General features: G+C 40.8%; 1 protein-coding gene across 1 annotated transcript in view; it reads right to left on the bottom strand.

Annotated features, from left to right (window-relative positions):
* Positions 1-4,650: 4,650 nt before the first annotated feature.
* CD164L2 (CD164 molecule like 2) overlaps positions 4,651-24,376 on the bottom strand; it is a 33,915-nt gene continuing 14,189 nt past the window's right edge. Inside the window, exons 4-6 of the mRNA XM_089686210.1 lie at positions 14,808-14,852; positions 9,703-9,847; positions 4,651-6,112 (exon numbers count right to left, since the gene is read on the bottom strand). Of these exons, the coding sequence (XP_089542336.1) occupies positions 6,094-6,112; positions 9,703-9,847; positions 14,808-14,852 (209 nt within the window). The 3' untranslated portion in view covers positions 4,651-6,093. The remainder of the gene's footprint in view (positions 6,113-9,702; positions 9,848-14,807; positions 14,853-24,376) is intronic.

Raw genomic sequence — 24,376 nt, 5'->3', positions numbered from 1 at the left:
CAGGGGCGGACTGACCATTTGGAAACTCGGGCACTGCCCAAGGGCCCAGGGTCAGTAGGGGGCCCCATGAGATGCCCCAGGTACCTTTTTCATAGGCTTTTGTGAGTTTGGGCAAGGACACAGGGGCCCCATGATCCCCTATTGCCTGGGGGCCCCATGAGTTGTCAGTCCGCCCCTGATTCTATACAATACATTTTTTTTGACTGGTAGCATGCATTGATAATTGTCTGATGATAAAACTTGGTATTAAGGAATTGGCATTGTTAGAGAAATGCTTTGTGAATGCAAGTTCAGCATTAGAAGATCTTTATGAAGATTATAATTATTCAGTTTTCTGTTAGCTCTTGGGGAAACAACACACTTTTCTGCAGGAGATTTACTGTACTTCAACCTTCAACCTGGGAGTGACTTCATTTTTTATTCACCTCTTTATTTAAAACCATGAGAATGGTTATTTAATTGGGGCAGAGATGAACTCCCTGCACTTTTCTGCAACTGATCTGATGTCACAGACATAACCCTATGCATACACTAAGCTCAGAGCATTATACCGGTTTGGCAAGTTTTTGCCTGAATACTTTACCTTTATTTAGTAAGTCTCTCCCCTAGATTGTCAAACTGTTTGGTGCTGTTTATGTTTAAATAGGGTCGCCATTATGTAATTATTGCAGAATATGCTTGATGTTCTATTCCTTGTAGCCATTTATTCACAGCAGATGTCCACAAATGTAAAAAAACAAATTGTCAAATAAAAACGCAAGTATGTTTGTTGATTTGTGACGTTAAAGAGCCATGGCTGGTGAATCACCCTCCCCCAGTTTTAGATCTTGTAGTACTGCTTTGTAAGGCTTCATTCACATTAGTCCTACATGCAGGTTCCTGCTGATAGAAAAAAATGGATCCATTTTGACGAGTTTAGATGCACTTACAGTTGTTGTGTTTCAACACATTTAGATGTATTGCATCTTTATGCATCTAGCTGGAGCAGCTGGACTGTACATGCAGTCAGACACGTTTACAAGCGTGAGTGTGTTACAAATGGCGAATCCAAACTCAGCAGCCACAAATGCAGAGGTCTGAACGGTCATATTCATTTATATGGTGTTGCATACATACAGTATGTGTGCAAAACAAGTATCTGAAAGTCTGCATTTTTAACGGCTATGTGAATGGACCCTAAAAACACAGCTCCCCCTGCCATACCCATCACCTCTTGTAGGCATATTTGGTAAGGCTGTACAAAGAGCAATGTTGATGTGTAAAGAAGAATACAATTATTTATTATATAGTTTAATGCAGAATTTATATCACAGCATTCATATGTTAACAATTGCTAATAAAGATCCCAGGGTAAACAAGATACAATATGTAAAGTGCGACCTAGAGTGAGAGAATGGACGGAGGGTCGGCATGACTAAAGGGAGGAACAGATCCAAGAGGAGTTAAAATCTGGGTAGTTTAGTGGTGAAGGGGTGTAGTTCTTATCTGATTGGAGGTATAAGGTTGGATGGGCAGGGGAGAGCTGCAAGGGTGGTTTGTGCAAAGGACGCTGGTTATTCATTCAGGAAAGTTCTGGCAAAGAGGAAACTGACCCTCCCACCATATATTCCGGTTGCCTGGTGTTCTTGGGGTTGTGGGGTACTATTTTGTGGGCATTTATAGGCAGATAATTATACCAAACCAATAAAAAAAAAGGTCACATTGTCACAGCAGTTTAGAAGGTCATGGGGTCTTTGGGGATCAGTGTGTAACTATATTGTTACAATAAAAATTGGGGGCCCATCTAGGGTATGGCGCTTCCACCTGGTTGGCTATTGATGGTTATCCCAGGCAGTGGTGTATTTAGGTTTTGTGCTGCCCTAGGCAACACAAAATTTGCCCCCCCCCAGAGAGATAGCTTGACATTGACCAACAACACCCCTGCCCCCCCTCCCAAGAGAGCCTTGCACTGCCACTGCCCCCGATACACAGGCCACCATCCGCCATGGCGAGACAGAGAAAGACACTCGCCTTCACAGCTCCAGATATCCCCGGGAACAAGAATGGGGTAGTGCATACACCCTCATGAAACCAGCAGTCTCTCTTGGAACCCACCAGGTCCCCATACCGCTTGTGTCCCTTCTTCCATCCCCTCTTCCAAGGGGAAGTGCTGCCCCCCCTGAAAAATGCCACCCTAGGCAAATGCCTTGTTTGCCTTGTGGTAAATACACCTCTGATCTCAGGAGCTAGGTCCCCTGAGGGAAAATGTAAGAATGTGTGAGATCGTAACGTCTTCGAGCTGGTCGGGGTGCAGCTGGAGGACATGGGCAGTTATAGTGATAAAGTGTGCCTTAAGGACACCCAATAACCCCTTTCTTGGTTGTATTGCTGTATTTATTTATTCGTTTGTTAATAAAAGGTCTACTGTGGCCACTTAAAATGCATGTCAAGCAGTTTGTGTCTTTACTGCAAAGGTTTAAGGACCAAGGTTGATGAATCGTTTAGTCATGCTTATGACAGGCAGAGTATGTTTTATGTTTTTAGTTAATTTGGGTACAAATTGTCTGTCACAAACCCTTGACGTTTCCAGTGTTTGCTCTATCTAAGGCCAGGTTCACATTACTGTGGCTGCGTTCTGCATGTAGGGTAGCCTGTTTATTTCAATGGGCTACCCTACCTGCAGAAACACAGAGAAAGAAGTCCTCAATGCGTGTTTTTAAAATCGCTTTGTACTGTGCCACATCATGATGCAGCACCATGTGGATTGGCAAATAAGAAAACCTGTCACGTTTGTTGACTCATGGGGGTGATATTAAGAATTAATGGCACTCCCACACGTTTGCTAAAGAGCAGTCCATTCGCCTGTGGATTGGGAATGCATGCGATTTAGCAAGTACTCTCCTTATGAGAATGTTAGTTGTCTGGCTGATATACCAACCCAATGACTTCAATACTATTTGAGACACTTAAATGGTAAAGTTATGTTGATTAGGAGTCTTAACTTTCTCTTGACTTCACTTGTTTTCATGACTGCTTCCAGATATGTGGCTCAAATATCTAAAGCCAAACAGCCAGGCAATTAGCATTTTTGAGGAGGCCACCAGTGGTAGCTCTCATGTTTATGTACTATGTAATGCATATGTGGGGCAGAAGGCAGGGTGGGCCTTAACATCCACACGCCACACATATACATCCGTGAGGACTTAGGTTTCTGTGCTGGAGAGAACATGTTGGATTGCACAATGCTATTAGTGTCCCTGTATTTTAAGATATTTAGAATACAGGTGAAACTCTAGAAAATCAAATGTTCACAGTGTGAAAGTGAGGGCCTACAAGCAGGGGCATATTTACCGCGAGGTAAACAAGGCGGCACTTTTCAGGGGGGCGGTACCACCTCCCCTTTCCCACAAAAGGGACACTTCCGTGGGAAAGGGACAGGGGCTTCTGTTTCTAATCTGTGTCCACGACTCTGTGTTTCACTTCGATCCAATCCATGAGGCGCTGCTGGAGGAGGGGTGTAGAGGGTGTCCGTCCGGTGTCTTCATCTCCCTGGATCTTGATTGTGATGTGGGCGGGATGACATGCCACCCCTCTCATCTGGTCACACCCCCGTGATCACTGGCCAGCCTATGGCAGCCTGTCCCTCCCGCTGCAAGCTCCGCCTCCTTGCTGGCGATTGGCCACCGGATCTGTAGCTCAGAAAAGGCACACAGGCAGCCAATCACAGGTGAGGAAGTGGAGCTTGGAGAGGAGGAGCCAAGTGGCAGCGCGAAGATCAAAGGAAATCGAGTGAGGGACCAGCCGGAGCCAGTGAAGAGGAGGAGAGCAGCCGGAGAAGGAAGACAGCTAATCGGTAAGGTAAGTGTCTGTGCGGCCGGGATCTGGGCAGAGCAGATGGTGCTGCTGCACCCGGGTATGCTGGCTGTGGATGGGAGAGAGAGGGAGCCCGGGCTGGAGCAGGTTTCAGCAATGTAAGCATCATTGGTGTCAGTGGGAGTAATAGTGCCCCATCATTGGTGTCACTGACACCAATGAGGGGGCACTTTTCCTCCCACTGATACCAATGATGGGGCGCTATTCCTCCCATTGACACCAATGATGGAACACTATTCCTCCCACTGACACTAATGATGGGGCACCATCGTTGGTGTCAGTGGTAGGAATAGTGCCCCATCATTGGTGTCAGTGTGGGAGGAATAGCGCCCCATCAGTGTTGTCAGTGGGCGGAGCTCTAATAGGAAGAGGTGGGGACTAAAGATGAAGGGGTGGAGTTTACTGATGAAGGGGTGGGACAAATTTAGATGCGGTGGGGGGTGCCCAATGTTAGCCTTGCCTAGGGCAGCACAAAACCAAAATACACCACTGCCTACAAGTGATGAAAAACATATCATATGAGAGAGTATTGGGGCATGGGGACAGAAAGGTAGTCTGGAGTACACAGGTGAGCACTACACTGGCTCTCTTTTTCTCTATTGACAATGACATGATAACTTTGAAATGCAATGGAACATGTGACTGCAACAAATAAAAAAGTTCATCACAAGTGAATATAAATCTGATTGACAGAGTTTTAAATGTTAAACTATTCCCATCATCAATACAGATAACAGGATTAAACAGCATATTATTGTCTGCATTGAGAACATACATAAGCATTGAATGAGTTTAAGGTGTGGGCAAGATATTTTATTTCACTAGTATCATTTTCACAATGGTCTATGTATTATTTTTCTTGGTTCATTATGCCTCCTAATCCCTTATTTACATAATGGTAAACTTGCATTTTAAATACACGGAGGATAAAGTTGTGCAATATTTTAATGAAATTATATGTGAATGGAATACAGCAAAATAACACTGCAAGAAAGGTAGTATTATCTTTCTACCATGATCACATTATATTATTAAAAATATAAATGTTTTGTATCATTTATTTCCAGTTTGCTTGTTGATCACATGGCCGCACAGCCTCTACTGCTTTCTTCTTCCCCTTAGTGGAGGACAAGTCAATGTAGTAAGCGGGAAGAGGATGATATCACGCATAGCAGGGAAGCATGTTGCCTACCTGTGTGTGCTGCTGTTTTGACAGCCTCCTGTGGGGAGTCGTTGTCAATCAACACAGCAAGGTTGGATGGGGGGGTGGCCAAACTCACTATAGCAGATACAGGCACACCATGTGTGACCATGTCATCCAATATCTCCATTCAGAAAGCATAGATACACAAACTGACCACTCCAACATGCATATGCTTCCATGTTTGCGTTGGTCATAATGAAACAGGCAGAAAGGGGAACTGGCAGGATCCCCAGATATTTCAGGAGAAATGAGGTTCTAAATAAACAATAGGCTAAATGTACCCACAACAACATAGTAAACAGACACATACATGTGATTTTAATTTTTGGAATAGCACACTTTAAGTGTACCCCTACTGTAAAAACTACAGCTGCGCTTATGAACTTACTTTAAGCAACCCTGTCTCTAAAATGAAATAGCCAAAAAAGAGTTGCCATTTAAAAAAAAGAGAGAAAATACCTCTCCCAGTGCCAAGAAACCAGCACTTTTATGAGTTTCACTCTTTTGGTCCCCCACTGCATTCAGTGGTTACTCTTGCTGACCCTTATGTTACTACAAGACACTTTAGTGACCTGGAGGATGGCAGCAGGAGACCAGGATATTAGCTTTTTTGGACGTTCTGCCTTCAGAGGATAATTTCTCTGCATTTGAGTGATGTTTCACAGCAGTGACAGCAGGATAGGTAACCATTTACTACAATTTGTTTTTTTACAGGCAACTCTTTTCATTTTACAAAGTTGCTCTAAAGAGAGCTGAAAAACCTCTAGTTGTAAGCTGCATACGTGAAGTAAGTACCGCATGTGGACAGAGATGTAAACATACACAGGGGAGTTTCTTGAAAAAAGCAATAGAAAATAAAAAGTATATGCAGATCAGTAGGATTTTTAAATAAATTATACTTATGATAATAAAGACGGTTAACTTGTGAGGTAATTACGCAATGTCCATGTTTTAACATCTTTGTCTTTTGAACAAATCCTTTGAGAAAAGTTGTAATTTGAGATGATTGATCAGTTGATGGGAGTTGTCAGGATGTCCTACTGTGGAGTTTCCTCCCTGCCAAAGAAATAGGAGACCAGATATCATCTATTGCAGAATAATATCATGCAGATATTCTAAACTGGGACAAAGACAGCAGTTAAAAACATTTTGAATGAGCAAGTATTAGAATCTCCGTCAGGCTTCGATTGCTATTTTTGTTGCTACTTCTCATCAGTTCCCGTGAAAACAGAAAGAGAGAGCAAATCTAAATGAAAAAGGCACAAACAGCATTCTAATAAACAGGTTTTAATCCTTAACCACTCTGTTTAAGCGAACAACGCACAGCAATTTTTTTTTTCAAAGCATTGGTTCAGGTTTATGCAAAAATGTTTGGACCTCTTACACAGCTTTAGACTTGGGCCCCCCAGCCTGATCACCAACATTTCCTGTCCCACCAGATCTGCTCACTGGCCACCCCATTCTTCAGTGCACCCACTTTTATTTTAACACTTTACAACTTAATATATGAAAAAGAAAAGTGTATTCAAAGCCATCAGTGCTTTCAAGATTTAACAGTAAGGAATTATATTTTGGCCAAAAAATATAAAACCTGCCACCACAACAAGGTAGACTGTTTTGAGCAGGACCCTATACTAATACTACCAGCACGACCTTTTCAATGTCCCCTCAATCTATCCTCCCCTGGCAGATCTAAAAAAACAAAAAAACAATCCAACAAAGAGACATCCCTATATATTCAAAGATACATCCCCGAATACTCAGCAAAGAGATATCCCAATCCAACAAAGAGACAGCCCCATATAGAAAAGAGGCAGCTCAATCCAGCAAAGAGACATCCCCATATAGCAAAAAGACATCCTCATGCAACAAAGAGTCAGTCACAAACAGCCCAATCCAACAAAGAGACAGTCACAGCACAGACCCACATCTAGCAACATTTATAAATCTACCATTGTGATGTCTAACTACTTGTACAGGCTACATGCAGTGCAGCTCTTCCACAAGGCTGAGCTGCGACTGGCATGGTGCCCAAACCAACATCCAGTCTGAAGGAAGAAGCGGAGTGCAGATGATATCACTTCCCCTGCAGCTGGAACTATGTGAGCTGCTTTGGCTCACTCCATGGCCTCCCTGCTTTAGGAATTGCTAGTTTCCACAGCAGCAACAATTCAGTCTCTCAGCCCCCCTCAATACAATCAGTTGTGTCACCTTTCTCCCCTTGCAGGTCCATATTTGTCTCTATTGATGGCTGCAGCCTGACAAAAGTCTAGTGTTGGGGCTCCTGTGCCTGTGCACCAGCGTTCCATAGACTTTAATGGGCCATACTTGTGCTGCAGGTGCGTTTAAAGCTATGGAATGCTGCACTGGTGTAGGTAGCTCCACACTACACAGTCCTCTCAGGGTTTTTTGATATCCAGAACACAGATGACGTAGCTGGATGATACTGGATGTTATCCATTCTGAAAGTGAAAAAGCTCCTCTAAGCAAAATGGAAATTTTGAGTGGTGTTAGCACAGTATACCAGCTGAGGAGCAAAAAAACAGAGTCTGTGCTGTCACCAGGGGGTATGGAGAATCAGCCTAAAGATGTGAGAATGGGGATGGGGAAATTAATTAACCTATTATTTTTTCTCTGTGAGGGCAAAATTGAGTTTCACTTTGGGATAGTAATATGGTATCTGTCATTGCTGAGGCGATCATAGTTAAATAGTTAGTCTGGTAGAAAAAAAAAACACACAAGTCCATCTAGTTAAACCAATAAAAGGGAAACAATTCAAAAAAATGTATACAATCCTGTATACACAATCCTATACCCACAGATGATCCAGAGGAAGGCAAAACCCACCCACCCAATAAAGCATGATCCAATTTGTTCCAGCAGGGGAAAAAATTCCTTTCTGATTCCCCAAGAGGCAATCGGATATTCCCTGGATCAACTTTACCTATAAATATTAGTATCCAGTTATATATGTACATTTAGGAAAGAATCCAGGCCTTTTTAAAAACAATCTACAGAGCTAGCCAGAACCACCTCTTGAGGAACTCTATTCCACATTTTCACAGCTCTTACTGTGAAGAAGCCTTTCCGTATTTGGGGATTAAATCTTGTGTTACACTATTTGATTTATTACTATTTCTCTGTGACCATCACTTGTTTATCATTGCTCTGTTTCTTTAACTGTCTTCTCCTGTCTAAGCTGAGCTCTCTCTCACACTGTACTTGTGTATGTCATTCCCCCCTGCCTCTCTCTGGTAGTCATTCTACAGTATCCTGTCTCATGTATGCATCTTTCTACAAGGCTTACAACATTAATGTTTTTCTACCTATGATTATCCTCCATTAAACGGAACATTCAAACGGTCTTCCTCATCTGACTTCCTCAGCATGTGAGTTTATTCATTGTCTGACCCAACGCAAGAGATAGATTCAACACCACGTCGTATAGCTGTATACATCGCTGGAGATAAAGTTTATGGTCTTGTAGTTGAGTCAGAACAAATCTCTTTTCCTCCAGATGTAAAGAGTGCCCCCTTGTCCTCTGTGATGACCTTAGAGTGAAACACTCAACACCAGGTTCACTATGTGTACCACCTATATATTTATAAATGTTGATCATATCCCCCCTTAATCTCTTCTCAAGAGAGAATAAATTCAGTTCCTCTAATCTTTTCTCATAGCTGAGCTCCTCCATGCCTCTTATCAGTTTGGTTGCCCTTCTCTGCACTTTCTCCAGTTCCCCAATGTTCTTTTTGTGAATTGGTGCCCAAAACTGAAATGCATACTCCAGATGAGGTATTACTAATGATTTGTACAGGGCTAAAATGATATCTCTCTCTCTGAAGTCTATACTTCTTTTAATACAAGAGAGGATTTTGCTCGCTTTAGAAACCGCAGCTTGGCATTGCATGCCATTATTAAGCTTGTGATCTACCAGAACTCCCAGATCCTTCTCCACCATTGATTCCCCCAGTTGTACCCCCCCCCCCCGTATGTATGATGCATGCATATTCTTAACACCCAAGTTCATAACTTTACATTTATCAACATTAAACCTCATTTGCCACATAGTTGCCCAATTAAACAGTGCATTGAGGTCGGCTTATAAGTAGGACACATCCTGTAAGGATTTTATTCCACTGCACAGCTTGGTGTCATTTGCAACATTGAAACAGTACTTTTAATCCCAGACCCTATATCGTTTATAAATATATTAAAAAGTAAAGGTCCCAACAGTGAACCTTGAGGTACACCACTGACAACCCTAGACCATTCAGAGTATTAATCAATAACCACTACTCTCTGAATACGATCTTTTAGCCAGTTTTCCACCATTTACATATGGATTTTTCCAAGCCTGTAGACTTTACCTTACACATTAGCCGTGTGTGGGGAACTGTGTCAAATTCTTTTGCAAAATCCAAGTGTACTATGTCCACAGCCATTCCTTTGTCTAAGGTTTTGCTTACCTCCTTATAAAAAACAAAGTGTCATGGGTCGCCTAGAGTCTGATAGTTGCTGGCTTGTGAACTACCTAACCTCACACACGCACACACACGCACACACACACACCCTGCTCATATAGTGGAATATGCATTTAACATAGTTCATAGTGAGACTAGGAGAGAGTAAGAGTAGGATCTCACATTGTCTGGTATTCTCCTTCTGGTCCACGCAGATGTTTCAGGACAAAGTATCCAACAGTTTGTAACAGTATCACCAAAACCCCCCCTCCGATGAAACTCCCTGTGTGAAAGACTGGAGGGGATACTGCATTGGATTTAGGGGAATCTGGAGAAAAAAAGCCAGCTTATATGAATATTCATTTTGAGAAAAAGCCATAAAATACAATTTTTTAAAAAATGTTTTCATTAACACAATTGCCTTTTTCTTAAGGGCTTTTGAAGACTGAAATATGCTACTGGACATAAACATTAGCACTCATGACTGAATAAGGTTGCTAATGCATGGAAAAAGAACAGAAAGTTGTAACATCTCTGTTATGCTACTTTTACACTGATCCACCACAAAAATGCATATGCACTTTTGCCACATTTTTGCCACGCTTTCTGAGCAATTTTTTTTAAAAGGACACACAACTTAAAAACTGCACTGATAACGCTTTTCATAGGCATTTTTGCCACGTTTTTGCTGTGCACTTTTGCCACCTTTTTGCAGCGCAAAATGCACTCTTGCCACGTTTTTGCTGCGCTTTCTGTGCAAATTTTTTTAAAAGGACACACAACTTAAAAACTGCACCAATAACGCTTCTCATAGGCATTCTTTAGGTGGTTTTCTGGCGTTTTCCATTGATTTTCATGGGGAGAGGTGTTTTTGGGTTAGTTTTTCTTTTTAACTGAACAAACATGCTCCAAAGATGCTGCAAACAGGAGTTGTTACACCATAACGAAAGCACAACCCCCCAGTGTGAAAACACATAGACATTCACAGGGAAGCATTTTTCTTCAGCTTTTCAGGCGCCTTTTTTTAATGAAAAAGCACTTAAAAAAACCCTCAATGTGACAGTAGTCTTATCTTGCTCTAACAGGAGTCCATCTATAGCCATATCACATGATGGCAGGCTGGGCATTTATCAACATACAAAATTGATGCAGTGCTAGTCATTTTGCAGAGAACACAGAAGCCAGTGGCTAAAGTGCTATTACAATATAATGGCATAACCTCTTGGTGCCGGCCGAACGCAAATGTGCGGCCTCCCGGTGTCTAGGCCTAGATGCCGAGCGGCCACACATTTGCGTTCTATTAAAAAAAAAATATATGTGCTGAGAGTGCGCTCCCTGCGTGCTCCCAGCACACGCGATCAGTACTCACGGAAAGGTCCCGGCTTCTGGAACCCTTAAAGGGCCAGGAGGCGCCGGCACCAAGGGGTTAAGCTGAAGCTGATCCTGTAATATAATACTAACTGCTATACTAGTAGCTCATACATTTTACCAATAAACTGAAAGGTACAATTAAAGGCACCAGAAAGTATAAATTGCAAGTGTTTCATTAAAGAACATCAAAGTGGTTGTAAACCCTTACATAAACTGTACCTAGTGAATTGAGTGGCCTCAGATGACACAGAGAATAAAGAAATCCTCCTACTTAAGCTGTACCTGTCTGTCTGTCTGCAGTTTTCTCTTCTCTACAGCCATTCAAAGTGCTGAATTTAAAAGCTTGTCTGAGTGTTCAGAAAAAAGGGGGCGGAGAGCTGATGTTACACTCTACAGAGCTCAGTGAGGAGATCTCTAAGAGCTGATTGGAAGGAAAAGGCACACCTCCATACACACAGCTCCCAGGAAGAGCGCTGAGGCTGTCAATCCTGGAGGTCCCTAACCTGTCACCATTTTGCTCTTGGTGTCAAGAAAACCTGTCAGAAGTGATTCATGCTGATAGCAGAATAATGAAGCAACAGACAGAAATGATACTTAGTGCTCTAAAATTGAGACAAGTACACACTACAGAGGGATAAGCTTTGATCATTTTTCATGTCTGAGGTTTACAACCACTTTAACAAATATTTAGCAACGTTCTGGAGCCGCACACCGCTTCTAAAGGGTAAAATCAACTTTATTGTTCAACACATGCACAATTAGGAGAGGGAAGGGGTGGGGCAGAGCCACGGCTCTATGTTTGAATGGACACAGCCACAGCTCAAGAGCATGCTTGCTCAAGTGCCCTCATAGTATGCTGCAAGGGAGGGGCCAGGGGTGTCGACGGGAGACCCGAGAAGAGGAGGATCTGGGCTGCTCTGTGCAAAAACATTACACAGAGCGGGCAAGTATGACATGTTTGTTACGAAAAAAAAAAAAAGACTTTAGTGTCACTTTAAGGGGTATTTTCTAGAAACAGAGAAAACAAAACTTTACTTAACCACTTCAATACTTTACCCCCTTCCTGCCCAGGCCATTTTTAAGTTTTCAAATAAACACATTTTTCTTTGTTATAAAAGTTTGCAAATAATTGTTCATAAATTTAGGCCAAGATGTATTCTGCTACATTTCTTTGGTGAAAATACTCCAAATCAGTATTTATTATTTAGTTTGTAGGAAAGTTATAGAGTTCACAAACTATGGGATATATCTGAAAATTGACCAATCCTAAAGTACTGACAGCCAATCTAATTTCTTGAGGCCCAAAAATGTCACAATAGTACAGCTATCCCCCAAATGACCCGTTTTTGTAAAGTAGACAGTCCGACGTATTTCATAAGAGGCATGGCGAGTTTTTTGAAGTTGTAATTTTTTTGTCATCATTTTTTGGAAAATTAAGATATTAAAAAAAAAATGTTAACAATTTTTTTTTTACATACTGTCACCAGGGCAGTACAGCGTCAGCATATAACTGGTGTGGTGGTGATCAGGGACACTGACTGTTGACAGTACGAAAAAAAAAATTATAATTTTTTTTATTTTTTTATTAAATTTTTTCTCTCCTTTTTAAGATTTATTTTTCATATTGCATTGTAACATTTCATGTAACATTGTACTACTTTGGGGACGTGATCAGTATTTTGTTTTTTTTTTACACAATTTGAATGATTAAAGCAAAGAATTTCTTTGCTATAAGCACACATTCAGTTTTTTTTGTTGTGATTAGCTGTGATTGGCTACGGCTAATCACATGACACAGATGGGCTTTGATTGGCCCAGCCTGAGCATGTGATCGCTGTGACCATTCACAGCTAGACACACTTGTATACAATGAGTGGCATGAAGGAAGCCATCCATTGTATACAACTGTCATGTGACCTGCTGTGATTGGTCACAGCAGGTCACATGGTACTGGCACAGCAGGTCACATGGTACTGGCAATGGGGCCAGTACACAGATCTGTCATCGGCTGTATCCGAGGTACATGGCCGGTGACAGATCTCAACACAGCGCGGCCCTGCGGGCACGCACACAGCGGGATCCAGGAAGGACGCCATATGGTGTCTTCCCAGAGGGACAAAGTGTTTGCCTGGCCGCCATTTGGCCATAGGCCGGGCGGCAACTGGTTAATGTTGCCCTCCAAATATCCAATAAAGCTTCTAACATCCTGGTTAGTCTAGTTACCTTAGCTGACTCCAAAGTCATACCGAAGGATGTTATTGTAAACTGACTATATGGACAAGCCAGCCTACTAATCTCCATGCAGGAATGTGCCATTTTTCTTAGAAGGTCATTTTGCTCCAGTGGGGGTGGGTTAACCATTTCCTTACATTCAAGTCCTAGAGCTGCCATTGAGCATGTGTCTGAACCTAGTTGGCCATGCCATGAAAAAGAGTGGTAAAAGGACTCCATGGCGAAACAGCATCTTTAGTAAAGTATTCTTGTTATATTTTCCAATATTTGACATCTGTATCTACCATTACTTAAATATTATACTTATACATATTTGTGTGATCTCTCTTTGCATATATCGAATACAACCTCAAAAACATAAACTACTGTGATAAAACAACATAGTAACGAAGGTCAACGAATCCAAAAAAATTATAAATTAAATAATGAATGCATTCATTTTGTTTAATTCGTTTCATTCCAATGATGTGACAGTAGTTCAGGCCCATGGAGAAATGAATCAATTTTAAAATTTGTTGGAAAATTCAGATTCAAGTAAATTTGTGATTTAAATTGAATTTGTAATTGTCACAGTCAGTCAGTTCAGTTCCATGGTTTAATGCAATTCTTAGTGTTGAAAGATTTGGGATCACTGAATTTTGCATTATATTTATCCCGTTGTATCTGAAAATATCAAATAATTTTCATATATGAATAACAAATCCACCCAAAATATTGAAACAGAAAACTAATATATAGCAATTTTCCACAGAAACTGCTAAATGTTTGAATCCCCGCGGACCAATGAATATACAAAACAAATGCCGAAGATACAAAACAAATTCTGATTACGAATCAGTTCAACATAACGAACATGACAAAACAAAATTCTTCAATGAAATAATGCATCTGAGATTAAACATAAATTTCAGGCATGCATATGTCTATTGGTCACAGCGATCACATGGTACCTGGGACAATCACAGCAGCCCAGTACCTAGCACCATGATCTTTTGTGTCTACCAGACAAAGCAGTCACAGATTTTGTCACTGCATGCCCCAGGGAGCACGGATTTGGTGCGAGTAGGAGGACATGCCCATATGTGATTGGGATTGTTAGCACCAGCCCGTTTGTTTATCTAAATTGGCCTGGTGGAAAGCAGCTAAAGAACCTCAATCATTTTTAAAAATGAGAAGTCAGCAACTACAAATACTTTAGCTGCTGACTTAAAAATATAGTTACTTTCCGGTCCGTGGAGTCTAGCTCTGTCTTCCTACAGCTGAATCTTCTCACTGCTGTGGGTCCCCAGTGCCACCATGTTGGATTTGGGAGCTGGCTCCCCACTGCACAATGTCAAGATTATGTGGCACAGTGAGACTGGTCCTGCAGCTTCCTGGGGCATATGACATATCCTAGGAGACTGCAGGCAGGGAATGGGTTGGGAAGAACATTGTTGCCTAGATGAGAATTGAGAAAGTGGAGCAGGTACCTGTCAGAAACAGTACTCATTCTCGTTAAATAAAACTCAACTGTGTTGGGGTGGAGGTGGAGAGGACAACGATTGGTACTTTAACTGTAGAGTGCTGGTCTGTGTTATAAAGTTATTTCAGGTCTTAATTAGAACCTTTACAAACAATGCTACCTACACTGTGTCTAGAAGACCACAAACAGTTTTTTTTAATAAGACATTATTATTACTACTCACCTTCAGGAAGTATTTCTTCTGGCTCAGCTGACCTGCTCTCAGGGACTAAACAGAAGAAGACAAACATTATTACCATGCTATTATATTTCAAAGCTTTGTTGTACTGCTTCCCAGTATAGCCCCACATCTCTCAATCAAAAAATGATAAATTATTATTACTATTATTATTGTACAGGATTTATGTAGCGCCAACAGTTTGCACTGCACTTTACAACATGAAGGTAGACATTACAGTTACAATACAATTTGGTACAAGAGGAAACAGAGGGCCCTGCTCGTCAGAGTTTACAATCTAGGAGATAGAGAGTATAGGTATATAGGGAGAGTCTAAACAGGTGATACAACTAGGTTGTCCATTAGTAAAAGGACAAAATCACTTCTAAAGCAAATAAATTATTACCATACAGTATATTTAAAGTGTTACTAAACCCAGGACCCTGCATTCACTATATCTGGTCTACAACAGTACGCAGAACATGGAAATGCAATTATTTTAGTAAATAAAAACTGCTAAATAAATTTTCTCATCAGCAGTATATAGCAGTCTTGTGACTTCTATCAGTTTCCAGCCAACCACTGGTTAATCCTGTACGAGGAATTTTCATTCTGCTCTGCCTGTCTTATGAGGCTGCATGACTCCTGACCCTCTGTCTGGACAAAGCCGATTGGCCCTGTGCTGATCACAGGCACCCTCCCAAAGGAAAAAAAAACTCTCCAGCAATACACACTAAACTAAGAGGGAATTTTCCCATTAAGGACAATTGTTTCCATGACAACTGTCTAAAAGGGGATTTCAATCACATTTGAAAGAGATCCATTCAATTTTTTGTAGTCTACAGCAGGGGTCTCCAAACTGTGGCCCAAGGGCTGGATGTAGCCCTTTGCTAGCCTTTATCAGGCCCTTGGGGAACTATTCCTCCCAATGATATGAGTTACTATTCTTCCAACTGACAGCAACAAAGGAACACTATTTCTTATACTGATACCAATGATGGGGCATTATTCCTCCCATTAATACCAATGACGGGTATTATTGGGAGGAATAGCACCCCATGTTTATTTTCACTGATGCTGGGCCTGGGACTCTACCCCCACTGGTCACAATCCGGCCCTCCTAAAGTTTGAAGGACAGTAAACCGGCCCTTTGTTTGAAAAGTTTGGAGACCCCTGGTCTACAGGACAGGAATTAAATGGAAAAAAATTACAGCAGTTGTAAACCTCCCCTACTTTATCTAAAATGAAAAAACAAGTTTGGGTTTTGAATACACATCTGTCTATGGATGTGCTGTTGCACTAGTAAATAGCAAAGAAAAAAAACAGATGTATGCATAGAGTCAAACTGAATGCATAAGCACATTTACTATGAGATCACTGACTAAGCTGTAAGGGGAAGGAGGGGTGCCCGTAGGGGTGGACTGACCATTCGAGCACTGCTCGAGGGCCCGGGGTCAGTAGGGGGCCCCATGAAATGCCCCTGGTACCTTTTTTATAGGCTTTTTTGAGTGTGGGCAAGTACACAGGGGCCCCATGATCCCCTATTGCCCGGGGGCCCCATGAGTTGTCAATCCGCCCCTGGGTGCCTGTATCCATTATCAAGGGCAGGGTTTACCTTTTGATTTTGCCCAAAGTGAAAAGTGAGAATTACAGAGCATCCTATAAAACACACAGGCATCAAATTAAGGGAAACATGTTTAAAAAACCTTCAATATGTTCTCAATATATGTGATTACCTCCACTATGTTGATCTGTGTACAAGAACACTATACAATAATGACAAATAGATTATACATAACAATAACTTAACAAGACACTGCCAGTATCCCATCCCATTCCAGTTTACAGAAAATACGTTTATTGAGCCGGTCTCTCCTGAACAGCAGATGGTTTATTTACCAAAATGTCTTTAGTATTTCACTTGAGGTGATTGTAGCCGTATTAGTGCATTTGCGACAGAAACAATTCAGTACTGTCCATGATACTTTTTTTTATTTGCACTAACATACAATTTTGAGGACAAGCTGTCGGGGTATGTCCCCTTCTTCAAAGTCCAAGAAGTACTATACAAATCACAAAGTTTCAGCAGAACATTAGTGATGAAGTGATGAAAAAGTGATGAAAAAAGTGATGAAAAAAAAAATAATCAAAGATTTACAACCCATCATAACAGAGGATGGAACTCTGAAAGAAATATTCCAACAACCCCCAATACTAGTTTTCAGGCAACCCCCCAACCTCAGAAATAAACTAATCAGTAGGAAACTTCCTTCTGATCAAGATGTCACAAATAATGGAAGCACACCCTGCAATGGAAAACGCTACAAACTGTGCAACTAAATCAATCCATCAAAAAGTGTCAGACACTCAAAAGGGATCTTCAGTATTTCCGGATCATACAGCTGCACCTCCAGTAATGTTATGTACCTTATCCAGTGCAGAAAATGCAGGAAAGGATCTTATGTTGGCGAAACAGGACAGAAGTTGCAAACAAGGATGAATTTGCACAGACATACCATCAAGGAACATAAAGAAGATGACCTCTGCAGACCTGTAGGACACCATTTTGCACAACCAGTCCACACAATGGGAGACCTCAATATTTTAGTTCTTAAAGGAAATTTCAAATCCATCCAGGAAAGAAAAACTTTTGAACTAAGAATGATAATTCTATTTGACACAAGAGATAACGGCCTGAATTTGGACATGGGATTCCTCACTCATTATCCAACAGTTTTATGACTATTAGCTGAAGCTTGACTCCCTCTGTGTGAGTGTAGTAGCCCCCCCCCCCCCTCCCCTTCTCACTTTTGCTGTATCTTATCTCTAACCTCTTTTTTTTTTTCCATCCCTTCTAACGTTCTGCTGAAACTTTGTGATTTGTATAGTACTGCTTGGACTCTGAAGAAGGGGACATACCCCGAAAGCTTGTCCTCAAAATTGTATGTTAGTGCAAATAAAAAAAGTATCACGGACAGTACTCAATTGTTTCTTTAGTATTTCAGAAATGCAATCAGTCCCAATACTAAACATTTTCTGCAATAAATTGGATAGTTGCCCTCTGCTTTGTATAGGCTGGGAAGGTTCCATGTCTTGCCAAGTCAACTTACCATTGTCACAAGGTGGACTGTTTCTTCCAAATTTACAGCTGTATTGCTGCTACCAAGGATCCATTGGTGACTTTCACAACCTAGTAACAACCTTGCAGTTACCCTTGAGGCAGCCCTCTTAGGGCCATATGGTACCTTAAGTAACCTAGTTTTCAGAGGTTCTAAGTCTAATCCAGCTGTTATGGCAGAATGACAATGACCGTATTTGTGTAGACTGATTCCAGAGCTAAATATAGCTCTCCTTTGACCCTTTCTCTGCAGACACCCTTGTGGGATAATCCCATTATTCCCACCTGTGAAGTACCCTGGATCCGCAGCTGTAGGCAGCTAGGGGAGTGGTTGGCTTGAAGCATATTGTTATATCAGACAGGAGACTGATGGGTTTTGCTGATCTAAGGGCCAAATATAATATTCCTTATAGTATGTTTTGCAGGTATTTACAGTTGAGACATGCAGTTCAGGTGCAATTCCTGACCCATTTAACTCTGAAGTCTGACCCTATTGAGTGGATGCTCACCTCAAGCATATTGGGGATACCATTATCCTCTTTGTACCTTAGACTCTCCCTGGCCTATGCCAACCTGGATGAGGAAGACTGAAAGATCTGCACTGGCTGTTATGTTGCCTACAAGATCTCTGCTAGAGTTTATACAACTAAAGTTTCTCCATAGTGCTTATTGTACCCCACAATAGCTGGCTGCTATTTCCCATTCAAGTGATCCCTCTTGCACACATTGCTAGTCTTCTGTAGGCTCATTCCTACACATGGTATGGACATGCCCCTCCATCAGACCTTTTTTGGAGACAACAGCTAAACTTAATAGACTGTGTGATTCAACCCTTGTATTAGACCCTACAATCCTACTACTAGGTATCTTGGAAGGGTTGGGGTTAGGTCATCATGTTAAGTTTTTTTTGCTACTTTCTATGCCTATAGAGAGATCCTCTTAAAGTGGAAGTCACCTCACCCTTCTACTTTGACCTTATGGCCTGCTGCTATGATAATGCTTTTATGATGTATAAGTTAACCTATGCAAGTAGGAACTGCCCCAAAAAGTTTAAGAACGTCAGGAGTCTATCCATGCAGACTATATCTTGTCAAAAGGATAAGTTCACATTTTACACAAAAATAATAAATGTAAATTGTTTTGCAGGTAAAAAAATGTGCATTTATTATTTTTGGCTGCTGGAGCCTGTAAAGCATTGCACCAGTGATCAGCAGATTGCTGGTGCCATGCAAGTCTCCTGCAGACCTGTCAGTACATCCCGTATGGGCAAGCAGATATATTGACAGGAAGCTTCAATGAATTACCATGGTGATCCACAGTGCCATGGTAGTACACTGAGAACTACAAGCCAACAGCTGGTAAGGCTGTCGGGATTTGTAGTTCATTCATTCACAGAACTCTGTGAATGAATGACGCGGCCGTATGGGTGGAGCCCCGTACAGCCACACTGCTTTTAAATCTGGCAGCTAGAACATGGAGCTTCTCCCCGTAGTGGTGGTTGCAGCGGGTGGTGGTTGCAGCATTGGGAATATGTTACATGTTCCACCCTAAAAATGGGTGAAACGTAACATGTTCCCAAAGGTGAACATATCCTTTAACCCAGTATTTCTCAACCTTTTTTCAGTCAAGGCACCCTTTAAAATTATAGACAATCTCAAGGCACCCTTTAAAATTCTGCACAATCTCGAGGCATCCCATTCTAAAAATGTAAAAAACTATCTACAAGTTTTACACAATGCAGCAACATCCACACATGTAGTACACCCAACGTTAGAGGTGATTTATTCTTCCAAAGCAAATATAGCTTTCCACACTAGTACTGACTATTTATTTATTTATTTCAGGTACTTATATAGCGCCGTCAATTTACGTAGCGCTTTACATATATATTGTATATTCACATCAGTCCCTAACCCTCAAGGGTTGTACAATCTAAGGTCCCTAACTTGCATTCGTACATACACATATTAGGGCCAATTTAGACAGGATCCAATTAACCTACCAGCATGTCTTTGGAGTGTGGGAGGAAACCAGAGTACCCGGAGGAAACCCACACAGGCACAGGGAGAACATGCAAACTCCAAGCAGGTGGTGCCATGGCTGGGATTTGAACCAACGACCCTAGTACTAGAATTCCAATGTTTCTTCCTCATTTTTTCTCCTTCACTCAGCTTATGTGACCCCAGTGCTAACAGAGAGGGGCAGGGGAGGGACAAAAAAAGGATGCTGTGCAGGCACCCAACATCCTTTCTATCAACTGATGACATCTTTGACATATATCCAGAGTAGTGATATTATACTAACTTTAGGTTCTTTGCCCAGAGGATTTTGTGACCTTCCTTTTCTGTGGTTACCTTTCTCTCCTTTCTTCCCCCCACATCTCTCCTCCCCTCCACTCTGTCTTTTCTCCTCCATCCATTGTTCAGTAACCCCTTTACCTCTTCATCTTTAAGCAGTGGTCTATATTCATGTCCCCTCAATTGTCTACTATGGAGATAATATGGTGCAGTATTTTTATTTCTCTGATGCATGTTTTTCCTAAGTCAACATGAGTTCAGTAGCCAGTATGTAGCAGAACAACAACCCTACAAACTCTACAATGAGAAACTGGAGAGTGTCACAAGTTGGCTGATGTGTGTGTAATAGTGCTGGACTGATAAAACTGTAAATTGGTTCTAATGTCCAAAAGTGGACCATGTTTTCACACAGATCCATGGTGGAAGCATAGTTTGTCAGACCTTGTTCTGGTCCTAGGCTGCTACCTCTCCAATCACGATAAAAGTATCCTTTAATGTCTAACCAACTCTCAGATGTTTATTAAAGAGCACCTATGTATTGATGAGTACCGTTTAAATCTTATTATTTATGTGTTATTGTTATTTTTACGTTAGCCCAGAAAAAGGAGGTGGGCTTTTACCCCAGAATGCATTGGCTGTATGTTCTTAACCAATAAACATTTTAAAAAGACTTTTCAAGCAATGCAAACATTTGTACTAGGTGCTCCTCAAAAAGATAGCTGGAGCTATCATAATATTGTATGCCCCAATGTCTGCCAACATGAGACATGAGAAAGGTCAAGGTCAGTGAGATCCAAAAAGCACAGAAGAGAAAATCAGAGCAAACTTGGCAGGACAAGCTGGTAAGAAATGATTCCCAGCCAAATGCTTGACTTCTATCCACACCCCTTATGGCAGACAACAATGCAGATGACTGCATAGTTGGATATACATACAGATGCATGAGTTCTTCCTTTTTGTAATGCCTATATGTACAGTGGGGATCGAAAGTTTGGGCACCCCAGCTAAAAATTTGTATTAATGTGCATAAAGAAGCCAAGGAAAGATGGAAAAATCTCCAAAAGGCATCAAATTACAGATTAGACATTCTTATAATATGTCAACAAAAGTTCGATTTTATTTCCATTATTTACACTTTCAAAATAACAGAAAACAAAAAAATGGTGTCTGCAAAAGTTTGGGCACCCTGCAGAGTTAATATCTTGAACTGCCCCCTTTGGCAAGTATCACAGCTTGTAAACGCTTTTTGTAGCCAGCCAAGAGTCTTTCAATTCTTGTTTGAGGTATCTTTGCCCATTCTTCCTTACAAAAGTCTTCCAGTTCTTTGAGATTTCTTTGCTGTCTGTCACGCACTGCTCTTTTAAGGTCTATCCATAGATTTTCAATTATGTTGAGGTCAGGAGATTGTGAAGGCCATGGCAAAACCTTCAGTTTACGCCTCTTGATGTAATCCCCTGTGGATTTTGAGGTGTGTTTAGGATCATTATCCATTTGTAGAAGCCATCCTCTCTTTAACTTCAGCTTTTTCACAGATGGCATCAAGTTACCATCCAAAATTTACTGAAATTTTATTGAATCCATTTTTCCTTCTACTCGTGAGATGTTCCCTGTGCCACTGGCTGCAACACAACCCCAAAGCATGATTGATCCAACCCCATGCTTAACAGTTGGACAGAGGTTCTTTTCATTAAATTCTGTGCCCCTTCTTCTCCAAACGTACCTTTGCTCATTCCAGCCAAAAAGTTCAATTTTAACCTCATCGGTCCACAGAACTTGTTTCCAAAATGCATCAGTTTGTCTATATGTTTATTTGCAAAGTTCAAACGATGATTTTTGTGGTGAGGACGTAGAAGAGGTTTTCTTCTGATGACTCTTCCATGAAGACCATATTTGTACAAGTATCTCTTTATAGTGGAATAGTGTACCACAACTCCAGTGACTGCCAGATCTTTCTGGAGGGATCGTGCAGTCAAACGTGGGTTTTGAATTGTTTTTCTCACAATCCTGCGAGCTGTTCTGTCTGTTATTTTTCTTGGTCTTCCAGATCTTGCTTTAACTTCCACTGTTCTTGATGACTGCCATTTCTTAATTACATTCCGAACAGAGGATATTGACATCTGAAAACTCTTTGCTATCTTCTTATAGCCTTCTCCAGCTTTGTGAGCGTCAACTATTTTCAGTTTCAGTTTTCTAGACAACTGCTTAGAAGAACCCATGGTGCTGATTGTTGGGACAAGGTCAGATGAGTCTGGGCATTTAAAACCTTTGAGATTGACATCACCTGGTCTTCCCAGACGATGATTGAGAACAATCCATGACACTGGCAGGTCTCAGCTTTGCAAAGGGGGCAGTGCATGCTATAAATTCTGCAGGGTGCCCAAACGCTTGCAAACTTTTTTTTGTTTTCTGTTATTTTGAAAGTGTAAATGATGGAAATAAAATCTAACTTTTGTTGACATATTATAAGAATGTCTAATCTGTAATTTGATGCCTTTTGGAGATTTTTCCATCTTTCCTTGGCTTCTTTATGCACATTAATACAATTTTTTAGCTGGGGTGCCCAAACTTTCGATCCCCACTGTATGTCATTAGGAGGTGGGGGGGGGGGAATACTAAATTGTTTCTTAGTTTTACATTACAATTAACCTTTTTTGTTTTTCTATAAATTATCACTAAGAAATATTATGAAATGGCCATTTTATCTGCCTTGCTGTTTAAACAAGTTAAACATTATCATCATTTATTTTAAAACTCTATATACTTGGAGGATATACTGTATAAGGAAGATATTTAATATTTTACTTTTAACCCCATTATCTGTGAATGGGGTTATGAATGTCTGTGTTCAATCTTTTTTTTTTACCTTTGATATTTTGCAATTGCTTCCAACAAAATGGGTATATTCTGCTATCTATAGATTTGCATAATCCTGATTTGTATGAAACTGTTTAATATTGGAAATGTGCTCAAAGAAAATAAACACTTCTAAGCCTCAATCTTCCAACCCAATGTAAAAGGACCTTTGCAAGAAATGTCACTTAGATTGAATAGCTGTCTCTGTAGTTAATTCAGTGAGCAGTAGAAGTTACTTTAAAAGAGTATATCTTTTTATATGAGGAACGTTCAAGTCAAACCAGGACTTTTTAGTTTATGTAATAAAAGAGCAAATTTCAAGCAGTGGAAACTGCATTATTTTTTGACATACTCCTTTGCTACATTTATACTCTTATCTCAGCATTTAAATAATGCCTGGAAAGCTTTGGCATTGAAAGATTTTTCAGCAAGTCTTAACCATCCAAGGGGAGCCTGCTTCACATCATTCTTTATCATTGTGTTCACCGTTCCCACAGAAAGATTAGTCTCTTGTACAATCTCACGACAGGTTATCCGTTGATTATCAAGGCATCAGGCATTCCATGCACTGAATGTTCACAGGAATGACTGCTGTAGTCTGGGAACCACCACGGCCTGGATCATCACTGACGGATGCACAGCCATCTTTGAAACATTTACACCATTCAAATGTCTTACTATGGCTGAGCGTCTAATCACAGTACTGTGCTTGAAGTATTCTCTAGATATCCGCGGGTTTTATGCCTTCATTCACAAGAAACTTTATCACCACACACTGTTCCATGCACATACTAACACTGTTGTCTGCCATCTTGATTAACGGTCTCTGGACTGGCCCGCACATGTGTCCTGCCTATCAGTAATAGGACACACTTCCCACTTACTACTGCATGTAGTATCGCCAGTCTTGCATCCCTTTTTATACCTGTAAAATTAAAGTCCCGGTTCGACTTTAAGGCCCCTCAAACAATGAAACACTTCAACAAAATGTTCAGTTCTTATAGATGTGAATAATTTGTATTAAATGATTTTTAACCATTAAAAGGATCTATGTTTCATAAATCAGCATTTGTTTTTTAAATAAAACACTATGGAATGGCTACATATTATTTTCTACTTCTATACGCCACATAAATATCACAGAATATCACAATTACCACCAAACAAAAGCTAGTGATATTAAGATTAATAGATACATATAGTAGTTTGGATTTTATATACAAAATTCAACACAAACTGATAATATAATGGGTTTGGTGATATGAAATGTTCCATACTAGAAAAGCTTGAGTGAATTAATAAAATAT

The sequence above is a fragment of the Staurois parvus genome, unplaced genomic scaffold (assembly GCF_062004578.1).
Source record: "Staurois parvus isolate SC_StPar_1 unplaced genomic scaffold, SC_StPar_1.0 ptg000394l, whole genome shotgun sequence".
Lineage (NCBI taxonomy): Eukaryota > Metazoa > Chordata > Amphibia > Anura > Ranidae > Staurois > Staurois parvus.
This window is presented reverse-complemented; position numbering and strand designations above follow the sequence as displayed.